We start from the raw sequence: 12,051 nt of genomic DNA on the forward strand, positions 1-12,051 counted from the left end.
GCAAAGACATTTTATTGTATCGTGTTAACATGCTGACATGTGCTTAATTGCACTAAGTACAATCTAGCGAATGAAACTAAAGCTTCGCTGATATTTGGTTATAAACCAAAGTTTTAAACTAATTCAAATTAAACTGATAAAGATGCCAGAGGAAAATTGTTATATTTCATCCTGAGAAAAACACAAGAATGTGTATTCCAAATTTCAGAGCAATCCATGAAATAGTTCAGAAAGTCAGAGGATCATCATTTGGATTCATCCTCTGGGCTCCATGAATGTCTGAAGCTAATTTAATGGACATTGATCCAATAGTTGTGAGGATATTTCAGTTTCTAACAAATTGTCGGGCCGACTGACTTTGCCCACCAAGGAGCCACATTGCAAGCATGACTGAATTAATTTCAGTGCAGGAAGTCAAAGAAACAACAGAAGAAATAAAAAGTTCTCGCCTTGGCAACTGACCTTCTCTTGTAAAGCTTAAAACCTGTTAAACCTCAAGGTCCCCGTCGGCGGGGACCCTGTTTTTTTTCACGACACTGTGTCTCAGGGGATCTTAATATTTAAGAACCTATTAATGTATTATACCAGATTAACGGAAATAATCTCAGCTAATTGACGATACAAACCATTTTTACCAAAACAAAACACAAGTCTCATAAGAAGCATCTAAATGACCCCTTAGCGAAAAATGCTAACGGACATTGGCACAGAACTCAAGATAAAAGTACCCTTATTACTTATCGTAGCTGCACATACAATATATCCGATTAAAGCTGAGGTTCCACAGATTATTTAGGTATATAGTATCATCACTGAGTGATCCGGACTCGCGACAGGGGAAGCAAATACAGACATCACAACACGTACCTTTTACGGAGCTTCTAGGGAGATCGTCTCACCGTAGCTGTCAATCTGATCAAAAGACGTGTTCAATGGCATTAAAACCAGAAAGTACACAGCTGAATCGGTTAATCCATAGGTTTTTAACGTCTCTGTATACAAAAATGATTTAATTTATAATCCATAATTCCATTTTTATGTAAAAATCGGAGAGCAAATGTTAGCTGCTAATGGTAGCGACCAGAGTGGCTGCTGCTTCCGGTCTAGGCTATGCGGCAGTCTCACACACACACATTACCAAATAAGAACTATGTGGGAGTTCCCCTCGATTCCATTGGCTCCGACGGTCAGAAAGATATGTCACATGTCAAAATCCAGCAAGGGGGGCCAGAGATATTGAAAATCCACCCAAATGGCCCCAGAAGAGTTTTTTTTGTGCTAAATCTGTCTAAAAAGGTCAAATATCACTTGTTTTGCATCAATCTTGATACAGGGTACTTATTATATGTTGTACTTTGGATTCCTAAAACTTTTAGTCTACTAACCCATCATCCAAGGTTAGTTTTCACTATAAGTAAAAAATATATTTTGGACGGACACTATAATTTACAGTTTTTTACCATGTTCAATCTGAATTTTCTTTAAAATAAAAAACATCTATATTGAATCTGACTCTTCTACATCCAACTCACAGGTTTATCATTACTTTGAGAAAAAAGATTATTAATGTAACCCTTTTAGAAGGGAAGATATGGTCATTTGTTCTGGGAATGTCATTTTCGAGCCTGAAACCTGAAAAACAGGCTCGGGTTTAAGGGGAAAAATACGTTACCACACCCATGAATTTCCAGTTGGTCTTTATTTGAAGTGAATTATCGCTGACCAACCATCTGCCCGTTTGTTTACTCTGTTTCCATGGCCACCAACAAAAGCTCAGGGCCCACCTCACTGCCGACAAAACTATCAAAGCTCACCACGCCCTTATCAACTTATTTTGTCAAGTGGATGAATACCAACGTGTTTATGTATGTTTTTGATGTGTTTGGATAGCAATTTCTGTGATAGAGTTAACTGTCACACACACACGCACACAGTAATTGTTTACCTCTGCTTGCATCACCAGGATGGGCTGCCCACCTTGCCTCACCTTTTCCCTCATCACTAGTGACGCAACGCCACACAAACACTTAGTGAAACCTTGTTTTATAAAGGTGACTAGAAACTGTTTTATCCTGGCAGGTGAGTCATAGTCATATGTATATGCTAATCTCTGCCTTGTATCTTTTTATAATCGGAGGCTAGGTTCAGATATTTAGAATCAGTTCTACTGGTAAGTAAGAACACATAGAAGAAATGTGACTGATCATTTACAGAAATAGACATATGTCTAAAAACAGGGATAAAAAAACCTGAACAATAAGTTATTTTAAACAAACTTTTTGGCATAAAGTTGGTTGTTGAGAAGATGTTGAACACTTGTTAGGAATGAAGCAGCTAGTTAGCTTAGCTTAGCACAAAGAGAAACTAGCTACTTGCTTTATATGTTTATTGATTAACTGAGTTTAATTGATATCTTAAGTTGCGGGACAAAGCCAAGATGCTAGGTACCAGCAAAAAGGAGAAAATTGCCACTAAACATGGATGTAAGCTATTTAGGTTTTGAACCTTAAAAATAATCTCCATTGAAAAATGTGAGGAAGGACATTTAGTCAACACGTTTGTTAGACCTCAAGAATGTACAATGTATTTTGCTGAGCAACACAGTAAACACGACTTTTTTCAAGCTGCAACCTCCATGGCTGAAAAGAGAAGCCAATGCAGTGCAAGTAGTAACGTTTGGCTAAACCATCTAAACATCTTATTATTTTTGTTCTGGTAGCTATAGCCTTTTTCAACTAACTAACTCTGAGCTGCACTTCAACACTTGTCTTTGTGTGGAACTGTGTCGCCCTCTTTTTGCTCAGGCTATTCTAGGCTCCTTTGTCCTGACGTGAAACATCTAATTATGTTCAAGTATGTGTTTGTATATGCGATAGGAGATAACTTCCAAGCTACCTGGAAATATCTCAAAATAGATCAGACTGAACACGCCCCCGCTTCTTGTCCCAGTGCACCTGTCTGTTGTCGACCCATTCACAAAGCTTTAGGCGTTACTCCGCTGTTAAAAACACTTCAGTGCTATGGCAACACAACGGTTAATGAGTTGAAAAGTGCGCGCACACACACACACACACACACACACACACACACACACACACACACACACACACACACACACACACACACACACACACACACACACACACACACACACACACACACACACACACACACACACACACACACACACACACACACACACACACATAAATACTTGACATGATTTTGGTTGCTCTCTGAATTCTGAAATCTGAATTCCTCCCTGATGTTACATTGAGCTTCTCTCAGGGTTATTCCTGTCTACTGATCTGTGTTTGGCTAAAAGGCCGAGGTGTTTGTGTGAGCAGACTGCAGAGGTATGGGATGCCTCCACAGATGGGAATGTAAACACACAATTCAGAGGCATAGATGCATAAATAAATAACTCTTTCATATAACACTGAGACACTTTATTTGTGAACAAATCCCATCCCAGAGAGAGATGAGGAGCTTTTCTCTGACCTATAACAGCAGTAAATAAATAAAACCAAACCGCACTTTTTCCATAGTTCACAATAGTCCAACACTCAATCATACTCATACAGTCATAAGCAATAAATAATCACACTAAATAAATTACATTCTAACAAGTTCTGGACAATGTTTTTGACACAACATCTAATAAAGCTGTCTATGCACTCTACTTCTTCTGGTCGGCTTTGTCTTTGAGTCGCGCAGCTGGCTGAGGAGAGATGGAGAGAAATCAAAAGTCAATAATGATGTGAACATAGAAACATGCAACACATTTTAAGTCAAAGTAAGACTATTTTCAAGATAAAATTCAAAACTGCTATAAAAAACGTTTTAAAGGAAGTACATGTCAGCATATACAGTACAGTGTAGTTAAATGTTCAATTTAAACCTGTGTATGTGCACTTTTCTTTAGTACAAAGTATGATAATTTACCATTGGCCATTATGCATATAATAAAAAAAAATTATGATCTTAGAAATTAAACTGATTGAACAAGCCTACAGACTTATTTGCTAGTTCAACTATGACCTACTGTACTTGCCATGGTTTGATAATGTATTCTTACTCATTCAAAACCTGTCAAATGGTCTGACCGCTCCTTTCTTGTCATTTGTTGAAGCTATGTCGTTGACTTCCCCTATTTCGCCAATGGCTTTGGTGAGTAAACCCTTATCATAACTGATTCAACTGATTGACAAATAATACCCAGGCCATAGTTTTCACATTAATTAAACTATTTAAAGCGAGTGAGAATCAAGGCTGGGGTGCTGATCCAATCTCAAGCCAGCAAGGTGCAATTTGAAAGACACATTTATTGTGGACACTGAGTGACGCAGCTTTTAGGAGAATGCTGCACAGCCTCATTGTTTGTCTGGAGGCTAACTATTTCAGTTTGAACATGTGAAGTCTGCAAGCTGTACGTGTGTTGCTCAGTGAGATCTGACCACATGTATGTGGAGTAATTAAGCTGTTACTTCACGAACCTTCATTTACAGTCAGTGTGTCAGAACTGTTATTGTTTGAGACACACATAGTGAATGTGTTTGATCGAATGTGTGGATTCTGTCTTTTCGCTGGTATGCAGTGCAGGGATGGGGCAGGCTGATACATCCCCAGGCTAATCCAAAAGAATTCCTCTGGTGGGGATTCCTCTTTGCGTGAGGTTACTTGCGTGTTAAAAAAACAACAACAGGCGTGCGGCTCTCTGTCACTCTCTGAGCCCACTCTTTCCTGTTTGGCTTAAGGCTGACGTGAGGGGAGGCCTGACGACACCCTCTGAGGACTTAGGCAAGACTTTTGGCTGTAATACATCACCAAAATGTACACCACCGGAAATGCAGGAGTGCCTGATTGAATGTCCATTTTACGGCATCTAATATGGCATTAACAAACCATTGGCTAGGTAGTATGCCTTTCAAAACATAAACTCGGTAGCTATATGGGGTCCTAATTATTGAATAAAGAAATAGTATTTTGTGTATTTTAGAGCTATACCGTAGTTTATCCTATAGTATTATAAATATGATAAGGATTTATGTAGGATTAGGCTGTTCTTTTGATCTAACATACTGATACACCTGTTTCAGTGCTGCTCAGTCTACATACTTAAACATGCAAGACTGAGGTTAGATTTATTATTTTATTGTCTTATTTTTAAACAGTATGTTTCACTTTTTTACAACAGAAAATACCTTTAGGTGATGGACTAAAATATGTGTTATCCCAATTTTAGGGACATGCTAACGCTCGCCGCTTAAGTTAGAACAAACAACGGAAAAGTTTGAGACTTCGCCCTCGTGTTTTTGGTTTTGGAGATGGTAAAAAGGGACCACGGCATCCATCTCTTTACACACAAAGGATCAGCCAATGAACACTACTTTAAAATAAAACAGCCTGTTACAAACATTAGCAATTAGGGTTGCTAAGCTTTATCACAAGGAGGAAGTTAAGAAAACGTTTTGAAGTTTGGGGTATTGAGATATTTACGAATTAAAAAGCTTTACGATGTAATCTAGGCCTATTTAACGCAGTATTAATTCTTGAGCACTATAAAAGCACAGTAGAAGTGACAGTCAGAACCTCAGCAACACTTACCTCATGGTAACTTTATGCCCTCACACCACAACATCCCTGTTGGGTTTCTGTAGCTTCTCCTGCTCCGTCCCAGTTCCCAGGTAGGATGCCAGGAAGTTTTTATGTGACCTGTAGCTACAAAAGACATTCAACGTGAGTATGAAACTTGGACATTTCTTATCAGATGATCACAGTAAAGTAATTTTGAAAGGCGGGAGTCAGTTACATGGCTTTGATGCTGTCTGGACAAATGAAATTGAAGGTGGCCTTTTGTTGTGTTTTGGCAGCAATTTTAAGTACAGCACATTAAGTGTATTGAATATGAAAAGTGTGACTGTTGATTTTCAGGCTGTTTTGATAAGAAAATCATTTGTAGGTTTCACTCTGTAATAAGTCTTACTTTCTCTCTATCCACTTTGGCTATGATGCTGTAAGCAACGGACTTTAGACTTTGTCCTACATTCCAACAATAGCTGTGATTTAGATACATATTGATAGGGAACTGTGAATACACATCAAATGACTTGGACATTTAAGATAAAGTGGGTGGCAGTTTCAAATAAAGAATGAGTAACACATTCATCAACGTGACACAGTGAAATGAAAGTCTACGGTAAAAGTAAGAATGAGCCATGAGACAGGTGGATCATGGAGTCCTGTTAATGTCATGAGCAATGCCTTTATAGTTTGGGTGTGTTTGGGTGTGTTAATGTATCAGTGTGTCCAAATGCTACGAAGGGTTTCTGGGTATGATATGTTGGTTTTCATGGGTTTTATGAGGGTGTTTTGCCCTCAGGCATTCATGCTTAAAGCTTCAATAATCTCTCTATTCCAGGAGATTAAAAGTGTTGTTATAGTTCCAACTATTGTGAAAAGTGATACTAAAGAAGGACAGAGAAGCATGCCACTCTGAGCCGGTACACTGTAATCCAGTGGGGTTGAATGTACTTTCTACAAAAGGAATGAGCCAGCAAAACAACATAATGCTGGTGAGTACCGCCTTGTTATGGACACATTTCAATCGGTTTAAGTAAGATCACAGTTTCATGTTTCTTTGCGTGTTGTATAATATTTTGTCATAATCTTTCTTATCTCATTATCTCTATGGAATTGGCAACATTCCCATGTCTACAATAATGCTTATCACTTCTACCTTTGTTAGCTTAAGCAGGGTTAAGTTTGTGGGTGAGGTTCACTTGAAGTCGCTATGCTGGCATCTTTGCACGTTTCATTAAAAAGTTTGAACTGGTTTAACCACAATAATCCTTACTGGCCTTCCACCCACAAAGTACTGATGTGTGTGTCTTGAATACTCACTGAGCACAGGTCATGAGCAGGATGGCGGTGCAGCTGATGACCGACAGGACCACGGCGATGATCACCAGGACCATCTGCACCAGCTCAGTATTGTTGATCTGATCTGTCGGGTCTTTAAGTACCTCCAGAGACTGGATCTCACAGCGTCCCCCGTCATAACCCTTCTGACATCTGAGGAAAGAGTTTACAGAAGGAGGAGTGATTTTCTTTTCTTGACACTGAAAAAACTGAACCGTTGACTTAAGAAAGGAATTATGTCAACAGATTTCACATAACTGTATTAGGTTAGTTGAAAGCAATAATATTATGTTTAAAATATTGGGCTCAACTTCATATTACTGCTTTCAACTAACCTAATACAGTTATGTGAAATCTGTTGACATAATACATTTAATTAAAGTCAATGCTTCAGTTTTGTTGTGTACAAATATGCAACTACACAAAGTGAAGTGATGCTGTACTCACATACACACAGGCTCCTGCAGGCCCTCGATGTAATTGCAGCGGCCATAAATGCAGTAGCCCACGTGGCTGGAGGTGCAGGGATCCTCCGTGGTGGTGTGTGTGGACGTGTACCCGTTAGTGGAGAACGTGGGCTCGGGGTTGAGAGGAGTCGTGCTTTTACTTTTGTGCTTGTTCTTCTTCTTGCCTTTCCTTTTCTTCTTCTCATCTTTACTGTGGTGTAACTCTGAAGCAGGAGAAACTGCAAGTGAAATGGTATCTAAGGTTTTTGACATGATTTGAGTTTCTACAATGATAGGTTCTGATAAAAGTGTTTTCATGGTCTGGGAAAATGGCCCATATCGGGATTCTGCTGTGTCTGTTAACTGTTTTGGACTATGAGAAGATCTCTAGTCATTCTGAGGAGTCTACTGGATTCAGGTCTGTTCTGCCACCCGCAGTGGGCATCCCCTGCAAAGGTTCGGATGTGTTGCAGAAACAATTACCGGTTGCCTTGTCACAGACAACCTGCTCGACAAAATATGTTTGTCTTTTTTGTTTTCCTGCGATGATGGTTCTTCAGGACTGCTTCTTAAGCTCAAATCACACTCTCGCAGACTTTTCCGGTGATTCTAAAGTAGATGACAATGTATTTGTGTCGTTTAAGAGGAAAAGATGCCTGTTTTTTTTGTTGTTATTACTGTCAGGAAATGTACAACCTAACCCTGGTCCGCCCAGTAGTAGTAGTCAGATCGCTACTCCTGCTGATTTTAAAGCTAGGTCTGGGTTGGGTCTCATCCATTTGAATGTGCGCAGTCTGTTAGGTAAACTAGATTTTGTCCGCATTTGGGCAAAATCGACTGACGCTGACGTCATTGTTTTATCAGAAACATGGCTAAACAAATCTATTTTGGCCTCTGACATTGCCTTAAATGGTTATAATGTGTATCGTACCGACCGGCCTAATAAAGGTGGTGGCGTTGCCATTTATGTTAAGAATAAGTTCAGTGTACCCACATTAGTTTCCAAATCTATCAGTAAGCAATTCGAATTTTTAGCCTTAAATATAGAAGTGGCAAAGGGTCAACAGGTCATGGTCGTGGGCTGTTACAGACCCCCCTCAGCTGTCAAGGACTCCTTGTCTTCGCTAGCAAATCTTTTATCGCAGCTAGACTACAAGGAAATAGTGCTACTTGGAGATTTTAACTGGGACTGGTTAACTGCAGTATCAGAGGATTTTAAAAACCTTTGTATCTCTTTAAATGTTACTCAGATTGTTGACAGTCCTACTCGCCCTAACATTAAGTCTAATATGCACCCTAATAAATCCTCCCTAATTGATCTCATTTTAACTAATGTTCCCTATAAATACTCATCTGTGGGAGTATTTGCAAATGATGTGAGTGACCACTGTGCTGTAGCTACAATTAGGGACACAAAGGTCCAAAAGGTTAAACCTCGTATTATCATCAAGAGAGACATAAAACATTTTGTGGAGCAGGGTTTTGTGCATGATCTGTTTGGGTTTGATTGGGGAAAAATCGATTTGTGTGCTGATGTAGAAACGGCATGGTCTTATTTTTATCTTGGTTTTATGGAGATCAATTTAGAGTAAAGGGACGATACAATCCTTGGTATTCTGCTGAACTGTCTAGAAACAAGACCTGTTTCTCATTTGAAGCCAGGAAAAGGCTGTGACCTTTTTACCTGTGCTGGACTATGGTGATTTGTTGTATATGAATGCACCTGCCTATTGCCTGAACAAGTTAGATGCCGCCTATCACAGCGCACTGAGATTTGTCACAAATTGTAAAGCACTTACTCATCACTGTACCCTGTATGCCAAGGCAGGTTTGCCATCACTTACTGTAAAGAGGCTCAGTCATTGGTACATGTTTATTTATAAAGCTTTGTTGGGTAAACTCCGTATTATATCTGCTCTCTGATAACACAGAGAGTTGCAAGCAGCTATTGTCTGAGATCGCATGATGTAGTATTGTTAAATGTGCCAAGATCAAGGACTGTCTTAGGTAAGACAGCTTTTATGTGCGCAGCTCCACTTGCTTGGAACAATTTCAGCAAGAATTGAAACTGAGCAATTTTATTCCTCTGCATGTTTTTAAAGCTAGGGTAAATGAAATGCTCGTTGATACTATGGGCACTTGTAAATGTCTATAACTATGTAAATGTATCCTGTAAATATAATGTATGATGTCCTTTATTGTTTTATGTTTCATGTGGAACTTATATGCTGCAGGTCTCCCTTGAAAAATAGATCTATGATCTCAAGGGACCAATCTGATTAAATAAAGGTTTGAAATGAAATGAAATGAATGTACTCCAAATCAAAAACAGTTGATGTTATCATAAATCTTTCTACTTGTGCGACAGTAAAACAAAGTTAAAAAAAAGTATTACATGATCAACAAAGATATCCTGAATACTGTCGCTACTACTGATACTATACTGAATTATTTACAACTTGAAAGGTTCATGTTGTTGTTACATTGGAATGTGAATAATCTGATGTTGAATATATTGTCTTTTTATGTAGACCCAAGGAAAAAACTGTTGCGCAAATAGCTAATGCAGATCCTAAATAAAGTACAAGAGAATTTTGTTCCTACACTTCTCCATTGCATTTAGGAAAATCATATTGTACTCATGTCATATTTAGTTATCCTGTTTAAATTGAGAAATGAGCCTCAAATCACATAACCCAGCATTTTCAAAGAAATTAAATGCTAAAAAAGTAAGGCCAAGAAGAAAATAATTTCTCATACCAAAAATGCTGACATTTTCTTCGTCTACTTCCAGCTCGTCATCGTTGCTCAGCAAACTCTGGAGGCCCTCCCCGGAGGCCGAACCCGTGGTCACTCCAGATAGTTCATCAGAGAAAGTGGCCCCAGAACCCTGGGCACCTAAAGCACCGGAGACTAGTGGAAAACACACAGGACACAAAGATAAAGGGAATGTCCGGGCGATCACATCAAATCCGCATATGGATATGGATACGATTATTAGGGTAAAAGTTCATATCACATGATGTCATTTATTGTCAAAAATCAGTAAATAGGAACATAGATAATGCTCTTTTAAAGTTATAAAAGTTTAGAAACTAAACTAAGAGTAGAACTGTGAAGAATTATATTTAGCTGATATCTGATATGTTTAATATTATACTTAAAAAGCAACAAGGAAACAGACAACAGTTCTCCTTTTTTTCTATGATGAACAAAAACTAAAGGTTCCTTACTTCCTTTTACTATGTAATGTAGACTATAATCATGGACCACATACATCTGAGTCATCCATTTATCTTAAAATATTGACATCTTGTAAATTAGACAAACTGAAACCAGTACAACCAGTCCACATCCAGAACTGCACTGTACCTGAACGCACCATTCACACCAACAACAACAACAATCACGAAAAACATTCAATCAAAGCTTTATATGTAAATATGTTGACACTTCTGACACAAATAATTATTTCTCTCAAACAAATGAATATCCTTTTCCTGTTCTCACTTGCAGAAACATCTATTTCTTCCTCTACAGTAGCTCTCTCCCTCTGCCCTCATACCATTTTACTTTTATCTTTCTTTCCATTTCATCAATTCACACTCTCTGCACACAGAATATACAGTACATGTCCAGACTTACCGAAGCAGAAGAGACAGGTGACGATGAGAGGGTTCATATCCCAGGAAGATTGTTGTGTGTATGGCAGCTAATCTGTGTATCTGTGTGTGCAAGTGTGTGTGTCTCCCCTGCTGATAGAGGTTGTGATTTGCTCTCTTTACCTCCACTGGGTGCAGCTTCAGCTTTTATAGACCAACGCCTGCCTCTTATATGCAACAACGAAAGGGCGTGTTTGTGTGTGTGTGTGTGTGTGTGTGTGTGTGTGTGTGTGTGTGTGTGTGTGTGTGTGTGTGTGTGTGTGTGTGGGTGTGTGTGGGTGTGGGTGTGGGTGTGTGTATATCGCCTGGGGCAATCGATTAAGCATCCTATGCCTTCACATATAAAAAGGCTTCTGACTTGAATAATAATCCTGAACAAAACCAAGACACAAAACATTTTAATGTATTCTGTAATTGTTATTGCCTCCGCACGTCTCCCTCTATGCTCAAGAATCAGGCCAAAGTTACCAAGTGATTCCATTAGCTACATAGACACACACTCACAAAAAAACAAAAAAACACTCACAACTCTGATACAAGTGAAGACCTTGTTTCAACTTTACAAAAACTGAAAAAAAGCTGATTTCATAGACATAATTTGTATTTTAGTTTGGGAATATTCAAAGTGTGAGAACGTTTAATGAGTTTAACAGATGATGAACATACGCTTGTGTTGGTAATAAACTGAAAGTCGAGGTCATCACTGCAATTCTACAATTTACAGAAAGAAAATACATGCATGAAAAGCAATAATCACAATCATAAATTGCTTGCTCCACCTCGTGAGCCACAGATGAAAGATGGTAATCAGGAACAATGTGAATCAAATTCACAATTTTTTTGTAACCTTCTTTTATGTTTTGAAAACATGACAACACGTGTGTGTGTGTGTGTGTGTGTGTGTGTGTGTGTGTGTGTGTGTGTGTGTGTGTGTGTGTGTGTGTGTGTGTGTGTGTGTGTGTGTGGTCTGATTAAATGATGTTACTATTTTAGTACACTGTAACCAAGAGGAGACCTTAAGG

General features: G+C 38.8%; 1 protein-coding gene across 2 annotated transcripts; it reads right to left on the reverse strand.

The window, feature by feature from the left end:
- Positions 1-3,442: 3,442 nt before the first annotated feature.
- On the reverse strand, positions 3,443-11,150 carry areg (amphiregulin). Of its 2 annotated transcripts, none has more exons than XM_034236385.1 (6): positions 11,013-11,150; positions 10,128-10,280; positions 7,369-7,591; positions 6,904-7,074; positions 5,608-5,721; positions 3,443-3,721 (listed from the first exon to the last, which is right to left on the reverse strand). In XM_034236385.1, the coding sequence occupies exons 1-5, from the start codon at positions 11,047-11,049 to the stop codon at positions 5,628-5,630; spliced, it is 678 nt and encodes a 225-aa protein (XP_034092276.1). In that variant the 5' UTR covers positions 11,050-11,150; the 3' UTR covers positions 3,443-3,721; positions 5,608-5,627. The 2 variants fall into 2 exon arrangements, with proteins under 2 accessions (XP_034092276.1, XP_034092273.1); XM_034236382.1 differs by having other exon boundaries at positions 7,369-7,606.
- Between the last annotated feature and the right edge of the window lie 901 nt (positions 11,151-12,051).

This window comes from Gymnodraco acuticeps, unplaced genomic scaffold, assembly GCF_902827175.1.
Source record: "Gymnodraco acuticeps unplaced genomic scaffold, fGymAcu1.1, whole genome shotgun sequence".
In the NCBI taxonomy this organism is placed as follows: Eukaryota; Metazoa; Chordata; class Actinopteri; order Perciformes; family Bathydraconidae; genus Gymnodraco; species Gymnodraco acuticeps.

Coding starts and splice junctions, on each gene's coding strand:
- areg (XM_034236382.1), bottom strand. CDS start 11,049: ATGAACCCTCTCATCGTCACCTGTCTCTTCTGCTTCG. Junction 10,281..11,012: donor CACCTGTCTCTTCTGCTTCG/GTAAGTCTGGAC, acceptor GTTTTCCACTAG/TCTCCGGTGCTTTAGGTGCC. Junction 7,075..7,368: donor CTGCAGGAGCCTGTGTGTAT/GTGAGTACAGCA, acceptor CTCTTTCCTCAG/ATGTCAGAAGGGTTATGACG.